The sequence below is a fragment of the Camelina sativa genome, chromosome 5 (assembly GCF_000633955.1).
Source record: "Camelina sativa cultivar DH55 chromosome 5, Cs, whole genome shotgun sequence".
Classification (NCBI taxonomy): domain Eukaryota; kingdom Viridiplantae; phylum Streptophyta; class Magnoliopsida; order Brassicales; family Brassicaceae; genus Camelina; species Camelina sativa.
The window spans coordinates 9,003,351-9,025,502 of NC_025689.1; the positions used below are offsets into that span (position 1 = coordinate 9,003,351).

At 39.6% G+C, this 22,152-nt stretch overlaps 4 protein-coding genes across 5 annotated transcripts; 2 read left to right on the top strand and 2 right to left on the bottom strand.

The window, feature by feature from the left end:
• On the top strand, nucleotides 6,241-7,090 carry LOC104789042 (receptor-like protein 12). Its single transcript, XM_019245791.1, has one exon. The coding sequence runs from the start codon at nucleotides 6,254-6,256 to the stop codon at nucleotides 6,989-6,991; it is 738 nt and encodes a 245-aa protein (XP_019101336.1). The 5' UTR covers nucleotides 6,241-6,253; the 3' UTR covers nucleotides 6,992-7,090.
• LOC104786271 (beta-galactosidase 9-like) lies at nucleotides 7,150-9,551 on the bottom strand. Of its 2 annotated transcripts, none has more exons than XM_010511631.1 (5): nucleotides 9,277-9,551; nucleotides 9,050-9,145; nucleotides 8,832-8,944; nucleotides 8,666-8,732; nucleotides 7,150-8,585 (listed from the first exon to the last, which is right to left on the bottom strand). In XM_010511631.1, exons 1-5 carry the CDS (start codon nucleotides 9,481-9,483, stop codon nucleotides 8,553-8,555), a joined length of 516 nt encoding a protein of 171 aa, XP_010509933.1. In that variant the 5' UTR covers nucleotides 9,484-9,551; the 3' UTR covers nucleotides 7,150-8,552. The 2 variants fall into 2 exon arrangements, with proteins under 2 accessions (XP_010509933.1, XP_010509931.1); XM_010511629.2 differs by having other exon boundaries at nucleotides 7,150-8,552; nucleotides 9,277-9,548.
• On the top strand, nucleotides 11,378-12,777 carry LOC104789044 (receptor-like protein 12). The gene is made up of 2 exons (XM_010514797.1): nucleotides 11,378-12,522; nucleotides 12,753-12,777. Exons 1-2 carry the CDS (start codon nucleotides 11,378-11,380, stop codon nucleotides 12,775-12,777), a joined length of 1,170 nt encoding a protein of 389 aa, XP_010513099.1.
• On the bottom strand, nucleotides 12,972-15,480 carry LOC104786272 (plant UBX domain-containing protein 6-like). The gene is made up of 5 exons (XM_010511632.2): nucleotides 14,678-15,480; nucleotides 14,532-14,595; nucleotides 13,902-14,443; nucleotides 13,704-13,806; nucleotides 12,972-13,486 (listed from the first exon to the last, which is right to left on the bottom strand). Exons 1-5 carry the CDS (start codon nucleotides 14,875-14,877, stop codon nucleotides 13,199-13,201), a joined length of 1,197 nt encoding a protein of 398 aa, XP_010509934.1. The 5' UTR covers nucleotides 14,878-15,480; the 3' UTR covers nucleotides 12,972-13,198.

Below are 22,152 nucleotides of genomic sequence, written 5' to 3' on the forward strand. Positions count from 1 at the left end.
TTGGAGATGTTGTAGGAAGAGCATGATGAGCAGCTGTTTTTCTGAAAAGACTTGCCAAAACAGAGGTTTTAATTATACATAGGTAAAAAGAGCAAGCAGCTGTGCAAACCTGTACAGGGAACCTACAGAATGAGTCTCAGTGATAGAAACACATTAGTGATCACACAACCCAATTGAAGTTTGAAGATGTGAAAAAGTGTTTAAATCCAAAGGCTTGGTAAAAATATCAGCAAGTTGTTTATCTGAGGACACATGAGAGATCTCAATTACCTTGTTTTCAACAAGTTCACGGATAAAGTGATGCCTAATATCTATGTGCTTAGTGCGAGAGTGTTGAACAGGATTCTTTGAAATATTGATAGCACTTTCATTATCACAATAGACTAAGAGGGTTGAAGATACAATACCATAGTCAGATAGCATTTGTTTCATCCACATGAGCTGGGTGCAGCAGCTCCCCATGGCAATATATTCAGCCTCTGCAGTAGACATAGTCACACAACTTTGCTTCTTGCTATGCCAGGCGATGAGGTTGTTACCAAAAAAGAAACATCCTCCAGATGTACTTCGCCGATCATCAAGATTTCCTGCCCAATCGGAGTCACAGAAACCTGCAAGATTTGAATTCGTTTGCTTAGAATAGTACAAACCTCGATCAGTTGTTCCCTTGACATATTTGATGATCCTTTTGACAGCATTCAAATGAGATATCCGTGGATCAGCTTGATATCGAGCACATACACCCACACTGAAGCACATATTTGGTCGAGTGGCAGTGAGGTAAAGAAGACTGCCAATCATAGCTCTGTAGAGTTTTTCATCAACCTTTTAACCAGTCGAGTCCTTTGAAAGTTTTGTTGTCGAGCTCATAGGGGTTCTGGCTGACTTGCTCGTTTGCATTCCAAATCTCTGAATTAAGCTCTTTGCATATGTTGATTGAGAGATGTGAATTCCACTATCACTTTGATTGATTTGTAATCCCAGAAAGTAGTTCATCTCGCCAACCATGCTCATCTCAAATTCCTTAGTCATTTCTGTGACAAAGGTCTTCACAAGTTTTGGGTTAGTGCTTCCAAACACAATATCATCCACATAGATCTGAACAATGAGGATGTTTGAACCTTCTTCATAGATGAACAGAGTCTTGTCTACACTGCCTCTTTTAAACCCATTCTCAAGAAGGAACAGAGTGAGACGTTCATACCATGCTCGTGGTGCTTGCTTCAATCCATATAGAGCCTTCTTGAGTTTGTACACATGATTCGGAAATTGTGGGTCTTCAAAACCCTTTGGCTGAGTGACATAAACTTCTTCTTGAATGATCCCATTTAGAAATGCACTTTTCACATCCATTTGAAACATCTTGATGTTCAGAAGACATGCCATCCCCAGAAGTAAACGTATGGATTCAAGACGTGCTACAGGAGCGAAGGTTTCATCAAAGTCAACTCCTTCAACTTGAGAGTAACCTTGAGCAACCAACCGTGCTCGATTTCGTGTTACATTTCCATCCTCATCAATCTTGTTCTTGAAAATCCACTTAGTACCAACAACATTTACTTGCAGTGGTCTTGGAACAAGTTCCCACACATCATGCCTAACAAACTGATTGATCTCTTCATGACACGCAGCAAACCAAAACTCATCTTCTAAGGCTGCAAAGATGTCAGATGGTTCCGGTGTTGAGACAAAACAAGAATGTTGTAGCATTTCTCTGAAGTTGATCTGAACTCCTCTTGTTTATCTTTGACCTTCTATGTTGCCAATCACATCCGATTCTGAGTGATTCTTAGGAACTTGCAAAGGTGTTAACCTTGTATCCACAGCTGGTCCTTGAGTAACCTTTGTTTCTTCTTCTTGATCCTTCTCGACTTTCTCTAGATCAAGGATTGGCAGATCTTCATCATCCGGAGCTACAGGGAATTCTTTAGTAGGTGATCTATCATCAAATACAACGTTAACAGATTCTTCCACTCTCTTGAGACGTTTGTTGTAAACCCTGTAAGCCATACTGTTTGTAGCATATCCCAGAAAAATACCTTCATCACTCCGTGAGTCAAACTTACCTAGGTGATCTTTATCATTCAAGATGTAGCAGATACACCCAAACGTGTGGAAGTAGCACAAATTTGGAGTTTTCCCTTTCCAAATTTCATAAGGAGTGGTGTTGGTGTTCGGTCTCACATAGACACGATTTATGATGTAACAAGCAGTGTTTATTGCTTCAGCCCAAAACCTTGGTGACACATTGTTGCCGTGAATCATGGCTCTTGCCATTTCTTGGAGAGTTCTGTTCTTTCTTTCAACAATCCCATTTTGTTGTGGAGTCCTTGGTGCAGAGTATTGATGTCGTATCCCTTGGGAGTTGCAGAATTTCTCAAATTCTTCATTCTGGAACTCACCACCGTGGTCACTTCTGATTTGAACTATAGGTCCCTTTTCAGTCTGAAGTTGTAGAGCCAGTATCTTGAAGCTCTCAACAGCTTCTGATTTCTCTCTTAAGAATCTGACCCAAGTGAATCTAGAAAAATCATCAAAAAGTACAAAGGTGTACCTTTTTCCATTCAAACTCTCAGTTTGTACTGGTCCCATAAGGTCCATGTGTATCAACTCAAGAATCCTTTTTGACCCAATATCAGCAACTTTCTTGTGTTGTACTTTGATTTGCTTTCCTTTGCTGCAAGCATCGCAGACTGCATCAGATTTCCCATCAAGCTTTGGTATACCTCTGACAACGTTAGCCTTTACTATCTTGACTAAACTCTGAGTGTTGACGTGACCAAGCCGTCGATGCCATAGATCAAGTTTAGAGACTGTAGTGGATAGACACATCTCTGACTCTTTCCACATATAACAGTTGTTTCATGAACGAACTCCAGCTAGAACTTTGTTTCCATTTTCATCATATGCACCGCATTCCGTTTTGGTGAATGTGACTTTAAGTCCATCATCACATAACTGGCTTATGCTGATTAGATTTGCACGAAGTCCATCGACAAAATACACGTTTGCCAGTTGAGGTTGGTTGGTTCTATCAATCATCCCCTTGCCTTTGATTTGACCTTTTCCCCCATCACCAAAAGTGACTTTTCCACCTAGAATAGGTGTAAATTCGTCCAATGATGATTGATCTCCTGTCATATGTCTTGAGCAACCACTATCAAAATACCAAGAGTTGACTTCAGATGAACCTGCAGATGTATATGCTACATTGGCTTCTTCGTCATCCTCTTCAAGTTCTATCAAGCTTAGATTACAGCTTAAGCTGATATTCTCAGTTGTATCTTCTCCAGAGACAGCAATGAAAGCCTTGAGATTGCATCTAGTGTTGATCTCATTATCCTCTTCATACATCTTCATTAGGTTGAAATTTGATCTTTCCGTGAACAGATCACTGTACAAGTCTTTCTTTGAGATCCACACAGAACAGAACTTAGTTGGTTCCAAGTAGCATTTACTGAGATTCCACAACAGATTGATCTTCTTCCTGAAACTGTAGCAGTGTTCTCTTTGATGATTACCACCACAGTGATCACACCCATAAGTTCTTCTCCTAATGACCCTCTTGTGATGATCCTTCAAAGAATGATTCTGACTTTTCTCTGATCTCGTTACAACCGGCATTTCTTTCTTCAAGTTAGTAGATATATCTGCTTCCTTTTCAAGGTGACTGGCACTCACGAAGTTCACAGGTTGGACGGTCAGATCACTTGAGGTTCCAGTATTTCCTTGATACCCTAGACCTCTGTGTGTGGCATCTATTCTTCCCATGGACAAAATCTTGTCTAGATCCTTAGTTCCACTATTCAGCATCCTGATCTGCTTGTGTTTCTCATTCAACTCCTTTTCAAGTACTATTGCTCTTCCTTTTTCTTTGTAGTACTCTTCTTGAAGGTTGCTCAGTTTCTGAAGAAGTGCTTCAGTTGTTTGATCAACAGCCTTGAGTGAAGTATGATTAACCTTTTCCGTTGCATCCTCATAGGCTGATTCAAGTTTAGATTCCAGAGTAAGCTTTTCTTGAATAAGCTTGAGCTTATCCTTGCTTAGTTGTATCCAACTGTCATACAGAATTCTGTATTCCTCCTTGGGATTGATTTTTTCGTCACTCTCTGAATCAGACCCATCACCTGTTTGAGCATTATCTCCACTGACTATAAAAGCAACAAAGTTGAGCAGTTCTTCCCCTTCCTCATCAGACTCAGAGTCACTGAAACTCAACAAGGATTTTTCCTTTGACTTGGTTTTGTTAGGACATTCAAACTTTGTGTGTCCCATGCCTTTGCACTCAAAGCACTTCAACTCATTCCGTTTGGTTACAGGACATTCAGGTTTGATATGCCCATAGCCTCCACACTCATAGCACTGGATCTCCTTTCTCTTACCAGAATAGTCAGCATCTGGTTTTGATGCTCTACCACCTGGTTTGTCTCCTTCTGTATTACTCCAACGTCGTGTGTCTCTGTTGTTGTTTCTCTCAACCTTTTTTAAAGCTTTACCAAAATTTCTGGCCAACAAGGACATGCTATCTTTGATTTCTTGAAACTGATCAGGTTTTTGATCGGCCTGAAAAGCAATGCTTTTAGATGGTTTGACTTTGTCTTCATCAGCTTCCATTTCTTCAGATTTTAGTAACCCGACCAATTCAGCAAAAGTCATTGACTCAGTGTTCCCAGCTACCCTCATTACAGCCTTGTGAGCAGCAAATTTGGCTGGAAGACATCTCAACAGTTTCTTCACCAGTTTTTGATCCTTGTAGGTCTTTCCAAGCACTTCAGCTTCATTCGCTATGGCACTGAGCTTTGAGCTAAACTTCACTATTGTTTCATCTGGAGCCATTTTCAGACACTCAAACTGAGTAGCTAACATATCAAGTCTCGTTCTCTTAACACTTGACGTTCCTTCATGAGATTGTTGGAGAATATCCCAGGCTTGTTTTGCAGACTTGCATCCTTGAATGAGTTTGAACTCATCTTCATCCACACCAGAGAAAATGGCATTCATGGCTCTTGAATTGAATTTTGACAGATTCTTCTCGTCAATCGTCCATCTGGCTTTAGGTTTTGGAATTTTAACTCCATCTTCTGTTGTATCAAACGGAGGTTCCCATTCTTCTTCAACAGCTGTCCATGCATCTTCTCCTTGGCCTCTGATGAGTTGTGTCATTCGAACTTTCCAATATCCATATCTCTTAGTATCCAGCATGATGTTCTTACTTGTACCTGTACCATCAGTATTTGGTTCCATAACTTAGGATCTAACATGTGTAGAGACGACAGTCTCAGATCGGTTTCCCGCTCTGATACCAATTGAAATAACTAGAACCGTGAATACTGCTACAAGAACACCAGGAAAACAGTAAACTGAGCTTTATTAAGACTTTCTCAAACAACTATATTACAAGCTTGTTTGATCAGTTTTATGCAACACCACAACAGTTGGTTTGCCACTGAACCAATCCTAATCTACCCAATCTTACCTGCACAGCAACAGCTATGCTCACTCTTTATTCACTCACCAATGAAACTCTCAAGAAATATTGTTCTTCTACTTAGATCTAAACACACACACTTTTCTCTCTCTAAAAGTGGTAACGCACAAAGATGTGAAATACTTCTCTTTTATAGACAGCAACACTCTTCACCATACTCTTTTTTATCCAGCAAGTCATCCTATGCACCATGTCCTTCAAGAACCTCTCTTTGTCCAATGTGTCATAGGTGAACCCTCATCATTATGTTGACTTTAACACTCCACTTGCTTGTAGCTTCCAACGGACACCTTTTAGGCTGACACCTTTTTCGCCCATGCTCAACAACTCCACGCTCGATGCACCGCACTGTCTTCAAGGTGTTGTGCTGGCAAAGACAACTTGACACTTTCCCGCTTCGTCTAAAGTCCTTCAGGTACATTCTGCGATAGCTTGTAACTCATACAGATCCTCTGTTTCTTCATAAGTAACTTCAAGTTTGTGAAGCTCTGGAAGAACAACTTTGAAGGAAGCATTCCTGATGGGTTCTATGTTGGTGCCTCTCTACGGACATTAGACGTTGGCTACAATCGACTAACCAAAAAGCTTCCAAGGTCTCTTCTGAACTGCTCATCGTTAGAGTTTCTTAGCGTTGACAACAACAGAATCAAAGACAGGTTTCCTTTCTGGCTCAAGGCTTTACCGAACTTGCAAGTCCTTACCCTTCGTTCAAACAAATTTTACGGCTCAATATCTCCTCCGGATCAAGGTCCTCTCGGGTTTCCTATGCTTCGGATACTTGAGACATCTGGTAATAAATTTGATGGAAGCTTGTCACCAAGTTACTTTATGAACTGGAAAGCATCATCACTCACAATGAATGAAGATGGGGGTTTATATATGGTATATGAGGAGAAGCCATACGACGAAATCGGTTATAGATATATGAATGTTATAGATTTGCAATACAAAGGTCAACGTATGGAGCAAGAAAGGGTTCTTACTTCTTATGCAGCCATTGATTTCTCTAGTAATAGACTTGAAGGACAGATTCCTGAATCCATTGGTCTCTTGAAGGCACTGATTGCACTCAACTTATCCAATAACGCCTTCACAGGCCCTATTCCTCTGTTTTTCGCCAATCTTATGAAACTCGAGTCACTAGACTTGTCAAACAACAAACTATCAGGGACTATTCCTGGTGGACTCAAGACACTCTCGTTTTTGGCGTACATAAATGTGTCTCACAATCAACTCAAGGGTGAAATACCGCAAGGAACACAGATTACTGGACAACCTGAATCCTCCTTTAAAGGGAATGCAGGGCTTTGTGGTCTTCCTTTGAAGGAAACTTGCTTTGAGAGTAATGTGTCACCAACACAACAGTCTGAGGAAGAAGACGAAGAGGAAGATGAACAAGTGTTGAGCTGGAAAGCAGTGGTTATAGGATATGGGCGTGGACTGTTGTTTGGAAGAAAAAGACATTATTCAAATTTCAAAGTGGTGATGTGGCGAAGAGTGTGACACATTCTTTTTGAAGTGAAGGGCCTTAAAAAAAACGATTGAAGGTTTGAGAGTGAAAACATAAACGGAAACATATTGATTCTCCCACACATGGATTATAGAACAAAACATAAGATAAAAACACAAGGAACTGCGTCACTACATAACAAATCAACTACTTGAGAAACAACATTCAAAGATCACCCGACTAAACCGGAACAATCCTAACAATCCAAACTTGACCAAGTCTTCTTCAATCCGTAAACAGATTAATGCCATTTTTTAACTGTAACGCTACTGAGTGTGATATATGGTTCAAAAATCTAAACATAACAAAAATTATACGTTTAAAGATTTAACGTCATTGATCTCGTTGATTGGATCTTTAGACATCATTTTTTAATAGACCCATCTAACCATCTTCTTTGTCTATTTGTAAAACAAAAATATACAGGATGACCATGTCATGTCTTCGTTTCCATTTTCTCTCTGTACTCTTACTTTGTTTTTCCTTTGCTTCAAGCATCTTAATGATTGATGCTCTTGTTGTTGGACTTGATGCTTGTCACCCTGACCAGATTCAAGCACTTATGCAGTTCAAGAACGAGTTTGATTCCCGCGGTTGCAACCATAGTGAATACTTCAACGGAGTCCGGTGCGATAACACGACAGGTGCACTCACGAAGCTACAGCTACCTAGTGGCTGTCTCAATGGAATCCTCAAAGCCAACAGTAGCCTCTTTGGACTGCATCAGCTCCGTTCGCTTGATCTCTCTCACAACAACTTCACCTCCTCTTCACTTCCTTCCGGATTCGGCAATCTCAACAAATTAAAGGTCTTGTCCCTTTCCTCTAATGGCTTCATCGGTCAAGTCCCTTCCGAAATTAGTAACCTAAGCATGCTAACCTATTTGAACACTTCCCATAACGATCTCATCGGTAGTTTCCCACATGTATGGAATCTAACTAAGCTCTCAGTTCTGGACCTTTCTCATAATCACTTCACCGGAACCATCCCTTCTTCTCTGCTCTCCATGCCATTTTTGTCATATCTTGAATTGAGTGAAAACCATTTCACCGGTTCAGTTGAAGTTCAAAACTCCACTTCTTCATCAAGGCTTGAAACCCTATACCTTGGGCTTAACCATTTTGATGGACAAATCTTAGAGGCCGTCTCAAAGTTCATCACCCTCAAAGATCTTGATCTTTCTTTCCTAAATATAAGTAACCCAATAGACTTAAACCTATTCTCTTCTCTTGAATCTTTGTTGAACGTTGATCTTTCTGGTAATAGTATATCACCAGCTAGTTTACGTTCATATTCATATTTCCCACTGAACATGGAGAGATTAGTCTTGTCAGGTTGCGACATAGACCAATTCCCAAATTTCTTGAAGACCCTTCATAACTTGGAGCTTATTGACATTTCTCACAATAAAATTAAAGGGAAAGTCCCTAAGTGGTTCTGGACCCTTCCGCATCTGCTAGTTATCAAATCCACAATCTTCCGTCATCGCCAACAGAACAGCTTTGCTTCTCTCATCAAATCCACAATCTTCGTTACAAACTTCTGCATCTCTTTCTAGAAAATAACAACCAGAAAACCTATGATTGTCTAAACAAAGCTAAAAAAAAGTTAAAACATTTACAATAACAAAGAAACAGTGAAATGAGCATTCCAGGTAAAAAGTGTACCTTAAAAGGTTCATTATCTGTTCGAAACTCTATGCCAGGAACATCACGCAGCCACACTGGGAACCCCCTAACGAAGAATTGAAGCAAAAAAGGAATAAAGAGAAAGCTGAATAACAAAGAAAACTAAGAGAGACACCAATGGTAGAGAAGAAGAAGAAGAAATTACCCAAAGTTGCACTCAGCACAAACATAAGGACCTATGCGTAGATGGAGATAAAGACCACTTGATCCAATAAGCTTCACAAATTTGACAAGGTCATATCTTCCTTCAAAGTTATACTGAAACAACAAGCCATAGAAAATTAAATCATCAAAACACTGAGAGCTACCAAAAAAAATCAAGACACCATACACAAAGAGTAATAAAAAAAAAATTAAGCTAACCTGACCCTTGACAGGCTCATGCCCGTTCCAAAACACATAAGTTTGAATCACATCAGCTCCACCTTCTTTACTCTTTTCAATGAGATCAGACCACATCTGAAAAACCCAATTTCAAGATCATTTAACAATCCAACCAATATCAAATAGCAAAGCATTAAAAAAAGGAACAAAAATCAGAAATTGTCGAGCTACTGAAATTAGAAAGTTCCGTGAAAGAGATTAGTTACTTCAGGAGTGGCTCGAGGGTAGTGAATTCCAGCGGAGACGAGCATACGCCTCTTGCCAGCGATGATTAGAGCCCGGTGGTCGTAACTGACGTTGAACGGTTTAAAGAAACTTCCCGAGACAATAATCGGAATATATAAAAGTAAAGCGATGATGATCGGTGGCAGTATCCGCCATTGAATTGAGAAAAATCGAATTGACTCGCCCATTGATCAAAGTCCACAGATTTTTTCAGTGTATCTCTCTCTCTCTCCAACAACAACAACGAAGACAACGCAACGAAGAAGCAAGCTTCATCATTTTTCAGATGATACCCATGTGTTTCTACTAAATTCTAAAATCTCCCCAAAGTTTTATAAAAATACAATGTAACCCAATTTTTAAAAATTGGAAATTAACTTGACAACTGGCAACGTAACAAACGCAATTAATGAAGCAACAAGGAAGATCTTTGTGTATGTACTCCTAATCTGATTAAGATCTTGTTAACGTTAAAATACTTGTTCTGACGAATTTACCCTCAGGAAGAAGGAAAGGAAATATTGTCTCAACACGATGTCGGTTTAGCTCTACCTGAGACTTTGTTTCATCCGTGAATTCCTTGGGATCAAAGGAAGCTACTTCCTTTAATTTCCTTTTCTGAAGTCTCTTCTTCTCTTACAGTCTATATAAATAGGGTATCAATCAGATACACGCTTAAAGCCAGCCTCTCTCTCTCTATCTTTCCTCAATCCGATATCCAAACTTGTGTGTGTGTTTTTTTAACCCTAGCTAGCTTACAACGTTTTGGAGCGTTCAACAGAGGAAACACTTGAATTTTGAAGAAGATGATGATGAAGATTGCGATTGCAATGGAAGAGAGATCATCTGATCTTCACCGTTTGGCATATTCTGCAATTAAAGCTGCGAATTCCCATGAGGATGATCGCTGTTTTGATATTCTACGACTCATGAAGCAGAGTTTGAGTCCGTCTGTCAAAGATCTTTGTGATTCCAATGCGATCCCTCCGTTGGCGAGTCTCAGAGATCATCAAAATCCAAAGTTGAGAATTGAAGCTAATCTCCTCTTCAACTCATGGATGAAGAGTCTTTTTTACTCAAGCGGACACAACTCTTCTACTTGCAACAAAGCTCCATCTAGATCCAAGGCTCATGAAACGGGAATGATTAAGCACAAGCCTGAAGAAAATTCCAAGTCTGTTGCAGCAAGGTCTCTACCGATGAAACTTTCTGAAAACCCTAGATCCACCAAGGCTCATGAAACGGGAAAGATTAAGCACAAGCCTCGAGTTTTCAACTCTGTTTTACCAACATCAAGAACAACCACACTCCAGATGAAGAAGAAACAGGCACATCTGAAAGATTCTCAAAACCTTAAACAATGTCCAGCCTTGAAGAAGAACTCAACGGAGATGTTGGAGTTGTTTGATGTCGCCAAAAAATCTGCAGATGTGGCCAACGCTAAGGAACTTCTGGCCGCTAAAGCAGAGGCATCAATCTGCGTAGACACTCTCTCATTACTCATGGATTTTTCCATCAGCGCAACAGCTCCTGAAACAAGACGGATCATGCTAAGGCTTGAGAGTCTCACAAAACACAAAGATAGAAAGATCTGCAATTCTGCATCAGCGCTTCTTCACTGTTGGAGACAGAACATTAAGGATCAACAACACTGATATGTGTGTAAAACTCAAGTAGCAAAAGACAAGGGTCAGAGATATTAGTAGACTTGTAACTTGAGCTTTGGTTGTTTGTTCTTTTGGTAAATTAGACTAGTGTAGTAACCACTTAAAAGTTCCATTACTCAAAAGCTGTGATTTAGGAATATGTAATAAAGGATATTTCACAATTTCTCTTTGTATGGTTCAACTGGAGTGTGTTTTTCTTCTGTTTATATATAACATTGAATTTGCAGTTTGATGTGTACATTTGTTTTCAGTTGCATGTAGTTTAGAGACAATAGTAAAGTTTTCATTGTTATCAGAACATAGAAGAATCATCATTTAAAAAGCTGAAGACACTACTCACCATTTATTGACGAAGATGGTTTTAACTTTCTGAAGCCAAACTAGTTTACGTTCATATTCACATTTCCCACTGAACATGGAGAGATTAGTCTTGTCAGGTTGCGACATAGGCCAATTCCCAAATTTCTTGAAGACCCTTCATAACTTGGAGCTTATTGACATTTCTCACAATAAAATCAAAGGGAAAGTCCCTAAGTGGTTTTGGACCCTTCCGCATCTGCTCGTGGTGAGGCTTGCTAACAATTCTCTCAACGGTTTCGAAGGTTCTTCAGCAGAGGTTTTAGTAAACTCATCGGTGCAGATATTAAGCTTGGCATCAAATAACTTTAAGGGACCATTTCCTGATCCACCACCCTTTATCAACCTCTTGAACGCACGAAACAATAGTTTCACTGGGAATATACCACTTTCAACATGCAACCGCAGCCCTTTCACGCTTCTTATTCTATCTTATAACAACTTCACCGGTCAAATTCCTCAATGCCTATGTAACTTTAGGATAGTGAAACTCCGGAAGAACAACTTGGAAGGAAGTATCCCGGACATGTTCTATGTTGGTGCCTCTATGCAGACACTTGACATTGGCTACAATCAACTAACCGGAAAGCTTCCAAGGTCTCTAGTAAATTGCTCTCGTCTTCAGTTTCTAAGCGTTGACAACAACATTATCAAAGACACATTTCCTTTTTGGCTCAAGGTGTTACCGAATTTGCAAGTTCTTACCCTCAGTTCAAACAAATTATATGGTCCTATGTCTCCTTATGATCAAGGACCTCTAGGGTTTCCCGAGCTGCGGATACTTGATATATCACATAACAATTTTAGTGGAAGTTTGCCACCAAACTACTTTATGAATTGGGAAGAATTATCTCACAAGATGACTGAAGATGGGAGTTTATATATGGTATACAACAAGGAAGCTTACAAGAATGTTTACTATATATATGAAGATGTTATAGATTTGCAAAACAAAGGTCTATTTATGGAGCAAGTGAAAGTGCTCACTCTCTATGGCGCCATTGATTATTCAGGAAACAGATTTGAAGGACAAATTCCTGAATCTGTTGGTCTCTTGAAGGGATTGATTGCGCTCAACTTGTCGAACAACGCATTTACAGGCCATATTCCTCTGTCTTTGGAAAATCTTACGGAGCTCGAATCATTAGACCTTTCAAGAAACAAACTCTCAGGGACTATTCCTAATGGACTAGGGAGCCTCTCGTTTTTGGCCTACATAAAGAAGAAGAAGAAGAAGAAGAAGAAGAAGAAGAAGAAGAAGAAGAGGTGTTGAACTGGAAAGCAGCGGCTATAGGATTTGCTCCTGGAGTGTTGTTTGGATTGGCAATTGTACAACTCATTGCTTCATACAAGCCAGAATGTCTTCCCAAAATGTCTATATCAAAACGTTGCTGGTTAGTGGTTCCTTATGTTTTTTGTATCGTCATGTGAAGCTTTGTTCTATTTCCTAGTCAATAAAGTAAGAATGCTGAACTTTTGGTAGTTAGATTAATTTTATAATTATGGCATCTGGAAAGGTATGATTCACCATTGCTTCTTGTCCAATTACTCTATCCCAAAAAAAAAGTAAGAATTTGCTGTGTTTTGTAAAGTATAATGAAGAAACAGAGGAAATGAGAGAGCAAAGCAGAGGGAAGTGATAAAAAGGAACAACAGTTGTTTCAGTTGTCTCTGTTTCATATATCGAAGTAACAACTGTACATAAACCAAAGCTATAAGAACTCTCTCCTTACCCATTCCTATTTCAAAAAGAGCAAGTATGAAGCTGCTCTATTCTATTTACCTTTCTACACAAGGCAAGCCTTTCTAAAGTCATATCATATACATCTCGCTCTCTTTCCCTCCATATCTCTATTAATGGAAATGTATAAAACCAAAGCTAGTCACGTTGGACCTGCACCAAACTTGTAGAACCTTTAGAAAGTTTTTTGACCGTTGTATTCAAATCCTCGATGCTATCTGCAGACATGAGATCATAGTTTTTGCTGGCATCTGGTCTTAGCGCGTCAATGGCATTGCGGATGTCTCTGACGGTTTGATCGAATCTAAAAGGTATCTTTGCCTCTATCCCATCGAGAAGTATGATCGTCGTTGTAATAGTATCCGGCGCAGCTAGTACGGCCTCCGTGCTTGAATCTTCCTCGACAGCACTACCCTTCAAATTTCCCTGAAAATATTATGATGACAAAACTCAATGCTCGGAATGGAAAATGGAGAAAACAGACAAGGTCAATCCAAAGTAACACCATCAGGAGATATACATTTATAAAAACCAAGATCTCTATTCTTCATTGCCAAGTTCTATTTTAAGCTAAGCTTTCAGGCTAACACAATTGGAGAAAGTAGCAAGACATAATAGTGCAGAGGAAGAGAAGGAAAGTTACATCCACTTGTGACGATGCCAATGGAGAAATAGCTACGGGGACACTTTCATCGCTAGCTTCTTCGAGTGAAGCTTCTGTCTCGGTCGGATCAACGTTTATGAAACTGTACAAATAGGTGAATCAGATATTGATGTTCAGAGATCTTGAAATAACAACAGAAAGACTCATACAAAGTAAAAGTATATACGGGGAAGTCACCTAGAAGAAGAGCTCCCAGAAGTCTGAAACTGTGATTGTGAAGGTAATGCCTTGGATGTTACCGTCTCTGAGGGGATGATACGCTCCGGCTCTTCCATGAAAGAGATGATGGCATTTTGTACATTCCATTTGCAGCTTTCGAGGTAAGATACTGCGAAACCTGGAGCCACTCGAGTGAACTCGCAAAATTGCTTGATACTTTCAGCCTTCGTATCAGACAACAGTTCATCTTCCTTAGGCGGAAGTTGCTCTGGCTGAATCCGCAACGTATTCGAAATCCGACGTGAGTTCATCACCACTGGCCCCGATGTTGGCGCCACGGATACCTCATTCAAAGAAACCACTGGCAAAGACTTAGCCTTTAGGGGAGGCAATGTTTCTTTGCGGCAAGCCTCCATCGCAGAAGCCAAATCCCAATCGAATCCTTGGAGGTAATAGAGTGCTTCAGAACGACACACTCCAATTTCGTTGCAGATTGTATCAACCTTATATGGCGGAGGGTGGTCTTCCTTTATCTGAGCAGAACTGCTACTTCCCTGAATCTGAATGGATAAAATACAAAACGATCTTAAGAAAACAGATAAAACCAAAGCCTACCAAACACAATTTGAGAACACATCAGATTAGTACCTGAACTTGAGACGAAGACGTTATAGGCACATCGTGTAACTCAGGCATATCAAAGTCCATCAAACTATACAAGTAGAACAAAAAGTAAGATTCTTTCTCAACTTAAAACCCTAAATCAAGAAATCACAAGAAAATGAAAAAGTTACCCAAAAGAAGAAGAAGAGCTCCCGACTTGATAGCCAACTGAAGATAGTGATGACGGTAAATGTAACGAAGGAAGAGGCGGACCTCTACGCTCCATCATCTCAGCAGCCAACGCCACCGATGTTTCATCTTTCGAAAACCCTTCAAGAGTCGGAATATTATAAGCTTCTGGAATCCGCTGCAAACACGACTCATCAATCATCTCATGAAGATCGCGATCATCATCAACATCGTCACTGAGCCTGACGAATACGGAGTCTCCACCGATTCTCGTTGTACCCAGTAATGGTTTACGGCTGCGTCGATATTCCAATTGAACCGTTCAAGATAAGCGAAGATTTCTTCCAGAGACAGTCCATAAGCCACATCTCGGAACCGCTCGATTAGTTCTTTTTTAATTTCAGGCGATACTCCCGTCGCCGGCGGATTCGAACTCCGAGGCGAATCGAAGAACGATCTTGGCTGTGTTGAAGGAAACGGAACCTGCTGATTCAAAACACAAGGTGGATTGTTGATCGTTGTTGTTAATCGAGGAGATGAAGACACCGCCGCCGTGGATTTCGCGGTTACTAAAGACTCCGTCGTCGTCGTCGGAGAAGATTTAGCCCTGAAGGAAGGCAGGGTTTTGACGCGGCAAGCTTCCAACGCCGAAGAAAAATCCCAGTCTAATCCTTCTAAGTAATAGAGTGCTTCTTCTCGAGGGACTCCAAGTTCATCGCAGATTCGGTTCAATTCCGCCGTATCAGCAGCCATCGTCGTCACCGATTTGGGCGGCACTTTACAATCAGAATCTTTTTTTTTTTTTCCAAAGAAGTAAACACTGCTTCGTTTTAGTGCAGTCACAAACGACGTCGTGTAAATATCGACTAAAAGTGAGGGGCAAAATGGTGAATAACTATTAGTTCTCTTGACGCGACTTCGTCGTTTTGTTATAAGAGATAAAATCTAAAACGACATCGGTTAGGTTACATTCACAAACACGAAGGCTGGAAGGGTAAAATAACAGTGCCAAAAGCAAGAAGAGACCGTTTTATTTGCGTCTGACGAATAAAATCAATATAAATACTTTCATAATTAATGTTTTTCCCTTTTTTATTTAATAAAATTAATAATTAGACTTTGAATTATACAGTAGTAGATTCTAGCATAGTTTTTAGATTTTGTTTTTTTAAAACCGATATTTTCTTCATTCAAAACTCATCACGATACCTATTTTTTTTCTATCTCCTTCTGTAAATCAAATCAAATTCTATTACAATAAAACTAAAAATCTAAAAAATCAAAAGCCAAAAACTAAAAACCAAAAAATATAACTTAAGAATCATTTAAGAACACCCTCAACCATTAAATGGCCTTCCCTAATGTTCAGAAGACAATTTCCAGTAATTACAACCCGAAAGAATGCTGAATTTTATTGTTGTCATTTGTCAATCAACGACTTAGAACTAAAAACATAAGTGAAATAAAAGAGATGAGGACTAGCAGAGGATGAAACAATGAACATGTATGTTAATGCCAAATCACAGAGATAGTAAATATGAAACTCAAACTTGATATAGTACTATAGTAGTAGAGAATACTAAATAAGAGTCATGATTTAACTTTTGATGGATAAGTTACATAGTGAAAAGAGAAGATTGTGATGTAGAAAACTAGAAAAGGCAAAAAGACTCGTGAGATTAGACAAATAGGAATTAAAGGTTGAAAAAAAAAAGAACAATCAGTTGTTTCAGTTGTCTCTATGTTTTCATATATCGCAGTAACAACTGTACATAAACCAAAGCTATAAGAACTCCCTCCTTATCCATTCCTATTTAAAAAAACCAAGTATGAAGCTGCTCTGTTCTGTTTTTTTCTCTTTCCTTTCTACACAAGGCAAGAATCTTCTGTAAAGTCATATACATCTATTTCTCTCTCTCCCCCTCCATATCTCTCTGTAAATTGTATAAAACCAAAGCTAGTCACGGTAGACCTGAATGAAAGTCGTAGAACCTTTAGAAACTTTTTCGATCGTTGTATCCAAATCCTTGCAGTCGTCGAAATTTGTAGACATGAGAGTGAAGTCGCTCCTGTCATATGGTCTTCGCACTTCAATCTCATAGTGGATGTCTCTGACGGTTTGGTCTGGTCTAAAAGGAATAGTTGCCTCTTTCTTATCGTGAAATATGATAGTTATCATAATTTTCTCCGTGCTTGAATCTTCCTCGTCAGCCTTACCCTTCAATTTTTCCTGACAATATCATGATGACAAAAACTCTATTGCTCAGAAGAGGAAATGGAGATAACAGACAAAGTAACACCAGGTGATAAAACTAACATCTCTATGCTTTCATTTCCAGGTTCTATTGTTTAAGCTAAGCTTGCAGGCTAACAGAATAGGAGAAAGTAGCAAAGACTATAGTAAACTAGTGCAGAGGAAGAGAAGAAAAGTTACATCCACTTGAGACGATGCCAATGGAGGAATAGCTACGGGGACACCTTCATCACTAGCTTTTTTGAGTGACTCTTCTGTCTCGGTCGGGTCAACAACGTTCATGAAACTAAGTGAATGGCGGAAAAATAAAAAGATTCTCAGATATGGATGTTCAGCAAAGAGAGAGACTCGTACTAAGTAAGTATGTACGGGAAGTCACCTGGAAGAAGAGCTCCCGGAAGCCTGAAACTGTGTAGTCGAATGATCATCCTCTGAGATAAGCTGCGGATTCGAATCTTCAAAGCACTCGTCCATTAAAGAGTTGACGGCTTTTTGTACATGCCATTTGTAGTGATTGAGGTAAGCCTCTGCGACTGATGGAGGCGCTCCAGTGACATGGCAGACATTTTTGATCTTTTCATCATTTGTTTCATTTTCCAATGGCGGAAGTTGCTCTGTCTGAATCCGCAACGCATTCGAAATCCGACGTGAGCTCATCACCACTGGCCTCGATGTTGGCTCCACCGCCGCCACGGATACCTCATTCACAGAAACTCCTGGCAAAGACTTAGGGGGAGGCAATGTTTGTTTCCGGCAAGCCTCCATCGCAGAAGCCAAATCCCAATCGAATCCTTGGAGGTAATAGAGTGCTTCAGAACGACACACTCCAATTTCATTGCAGATTTTATCAACCTTATATGGCGGAGGAGGGTCTTCCCTGATTTGAGCTGAACTCCTCCTGCTACTTTCCTGAATCTGAATGGAGAAAAATGTAAACAGTTCCTTCATCATAAAGCAAACACAAATCTGTGTGCATCTACGTAGAGTTCCCTACTTTATAAAACGATCTTTAAGAAAACAGAGTAAACAACAAAGCCAAAGATTAAACTAAGATTCAAACTCTGCACTAAAATGTTCTGTTTTTGAGAACACAGCACAGTAAGGCAGAGAAAGAGAAGATTAGTACCTGCACTTGAGATGAAGACGTTATAGGTACATCGTGTAACTCTCCCGTGTCATGCACGTCATCGCCCATCAAACTGTACAAGTAGACAAAAGGGGTATGAAAATTAAAAACCCTAAATCAAGAAATCACAACTAAACCCTAAATCAAGAAATAACAAGAAGATAAAACAAATGAAAATTACCGAGAAGATGAAGAAGAGCTCCCGAATTGATAGTTGCCAAGTGAAGATAGTGATGACGGTAAATGTAACGGTGGAAGAGGAGGATCTCTGTGACTCATCGTCTCTGCAGCAAAAGCAGCCGCTATATCATCTCCCGCAGTCACCGGGATATAAGCCTGAGAAAGCCGCTCCAGTGAAACCGACTGATCAATCATCACCTGATAATCATCATCATCATCAACATCATCGTGATCATAATCCTCGTCAAAAGAATACGAAGACTGTGGTGGAGGAGCTTGCTGGGGATACAATAAGTGGTTTACGGCTACGTTTACATCCCAATCAAAGCGTTCGAGGAAATTGAAGATTTCTTGCAGAGACATTCCATTTCCAGGAGCCACTTCTCGGAATAGTTCGAAGCGTTGTTTCTTCTCTGCAAAAGATATCTCCGTCGTCGCCAGATTCGAACTCCCAGCCCCAGAAGCATCGATGGTTCTTATTGTTGCTGTCGACGGATTCTGGTTCGATCTTGAATCGAACGGTGTTGACGGATCAACCTGATTCAAAACACAAGGTGGATTGTTGATCGTTGTTGTTTCTCGAGTAGATGAAGACTCCGCCGCCGTGGATTTCTCTGTTACTGAAACCTCCGGCGAAGATTCATTGCAGGTTTTGTTAGATTCCTCCGGATCAGCCATCGTCGTCGTCAACAATTTTGGGCGGGACTTTCCAACTTTTCCTTCTTTCTCAGAATCTTTGACTGAAGAATTTTGATTATTTTCTTGATAACAAACAAATACTGCGATCGTTTTTACTGTTTATAGTTCATTCCAAACGACGTCGTAGCTTACATCAACTTAACCCGAGGGGTAAAATAGTAAATAACAAGAAGAGCTTTTTAACAAATAANAAATAAAAATAACTCTTTTTTTTTTTTTTTTTTTTTTGGTCACAACTGTCTTTATTTATAATATAAAGCCAAAGGAAACAGGCCAAGCCAATATTACAATCTACCAAAGCCCAACAACAAGCAAAATACAGAAGTCGAAATAAAGAAACCAAACATAAAGGCCTAAGCCCAAGATAGAAACCCTTCATTGAAGATTAATTATGTGAATCCCTAAACACGTGGCACCAACGCTAAAGAAGACACGTGCAAAGTCGAAGAGGCTGAAGTCGACAGGTCTCCGGTCACCGACATCGGGAAGTATCGCCAGAAAACGTCTATTCCGGCCGAAAACGCCGGCGAACAACAGAGGTATCTCGATCTGCACCCACAGGAAAAGGCGAGTTCCAATTTGCTGAGAAAAAGACTCCATCAAATGTAAAAATCCTAATCTTCTTCTTCATAAAAACTATCAATCTTCAAAAAAGAGTAGATCTACCCAACCCAAAAAAAGAAAACACAACAACATAAAAAAACTAAAAACTTAAGCCGAACATCCGCTGCCGTGGAGACCAACGCATGCCGGAAGCTAAGCCGGACATGACATCGCCGAAGAGGCCAACGCACGCCGGAGTCAAAACCGGACATGAATCGCCGAGGAGGCCAATTCATGCTGGAAGCGAAGCCGTCCATCACCGTCAAAAGAGAGCGGTCGATGACGAAAGCAAAAACCGATCCAAACACACACAAAAGATTTCCACCGGAACAGTCTGGTGTTGGACGGATGTCACCGGAGAATAACTCAGTTTACATCAACGAATAATATTAATAATTCTACCAAAAAAAAAAACATCAACGAATAATAAACACTTTATTGATAATTCATTTATATACACCCTTAATTAAGTCGATATTGATAATTCAATTCCAAAATCCTATCTCTTATAAGTTGTTGTCACCCAAGCTCACGTACGTCTTGATGATATATATTCAAGTCTCTCTGCTCCTCAAGCTTTGTATAAGTTTTGCAAACATACCGACCAAAGGAGAATATTATTTCATGCTCAAGCATAGGTGATAGGTTTGAACGTAATGATCCGGGTTTGTCCTCTGACCCATAGCTTTGATTTGTATGGTTGTAACTTGTAAGACTTAAGAATGTTGCTTGTGTTTTTCTTCTTTTAGCAACTAAGAAATGAGGCAACAAACCATTAATTGTAGATGGAAGAGACATGCTAAAAAAAAAAGGACTAGCTAGAGATGTGGAAACGTGGACTAAGACCATGTGCATTGGCGTTGGTTTGAGCCGTCCCCCGACAATTGTTTAAAAAAAAAAAGTCAAATACCAAAAAAACGACGTGGAAGGTATTTGACTTTTTTTTTTTAAACAATTGTCGGGGGACGGCTCAAACCAACGCCAATGCACATGGTCTTAGTTCACGTTTCCACATCTCTAGCTAGTCCTTTTTTTTTTAGCATGTCTCTTCCATCTACAATTAATGGTTTGTTGCCTCATTTCTTAGTTGGAATTGAATTATCAATATCGACTTAATTAAGGGTGTATATAAATGAATTATCAATAAAGTGTTTATTATTCGTTGATGTTTTTTTTTTTGGTAGAATTATTAATATTATTCGTTGATGTAAACTGAGTTATTCTTCGGTGACATCCGTCCAACACCAGACTGTACTTGGAGACGTGGAAGGTGGTGATTGGCGTTGGTCTTTGGGTAGAGTTAACAATCGACAAAATCCGGAGAGAAATTTTTCGAGTTCTCCCTTCTATCTCGACGGTGAAGAAATTCCCTCGTGGATTTCTTCCTTTGTTCCACCGATTTCAAGTCTATCTCCAACTTTTGTGTCTCGCGTAGCTTGTACGGCGTCTTTGGGTATGGTTAACACAGGACGAAATCTCGAGAGAAAGTTTTCGAATTCTCCCTTCCATCTCGACGGCGACGAAATTCTCTCGTGGATTTCTTCCTCTTTTCCACCGATTTCACGCCTATCTCCAAATTCTGTGTCCTCTGTAGCTTGTCTGGCGTCTTTGGGTAGGGTTAACACCGGACGAAATCTCGAGAGAAAGTTTTTGAATCCTCCCTTCCATCTCAACGGCGATGAAATTCTCTCGTGGATTTCTTCCACTTTTCCACCAATTGCAAGACGATCTCCAACTTCTGTGTCTCCCGAAGCTTGTCCGGCGGTTCAATTGTGCGAAATTTAAGGTATGTCTTCTTCCTCCAATTTGAAATATTTATGATTTGCTTCAGGGTTAGTCTTTGTGTGTAGCTTGTTCATAGCTTTTTGTGTAGGATTATCGATTTAGCAAAAGTTTATTCTCCAGTAGTAACTTAACAAAAGTAGTTGTAACTCATAAAAGTTGAATCCCTTTACCTCAGATTAAGATATGGTAGTAACTCATACAAACTAGCTGTGTAATGTTTAGGGCAAGAGACTAGTAATTTGTAGTTAGATAGCCTTGTTAATTGATATGCTTGATTCTTGATTATGATTTCTTGGTTGGTGACATTTTTGTGTGGTTTGTTCATTGTTCATGCGTATTAGTCACATAAATTGAATTGTGACTAAGGATGTACTATGTACTTGTAAGTAAAGACACCAAGGATGTACTATGAATTGTGACTAAGGATGTACTATGTACTTGTAAGTAAATTTCTGTTTTTGTTTTTAAGTTGAATAAAATTTCTAAATTGTATATTTTTGTTTTTCCAACTTTAAATAATTAATATTTAAACTTTGAAAATATTATTAATTTATTCGGGGGACCAAATACAAATGGACACCAATGCTCATACTAAAAATAACAAACTCTCATAATAATATTATTAAATTTAGGAGACCAAAACCAAGTATACACCAATGCCCATGCTCTAAGATTCATTCTCAAGTGAGTGTCTTCTGTTTATATTTAAGTTTAGAAGTAAGCTTCGTTTGATTCTTATACACGTCTTAATTTTGGGTAAATGCATGCATGGCACTGATGGCAGGATGACTTCGGCCTTCGGGAGTCTAGTCAATAGTGATGCATATGCT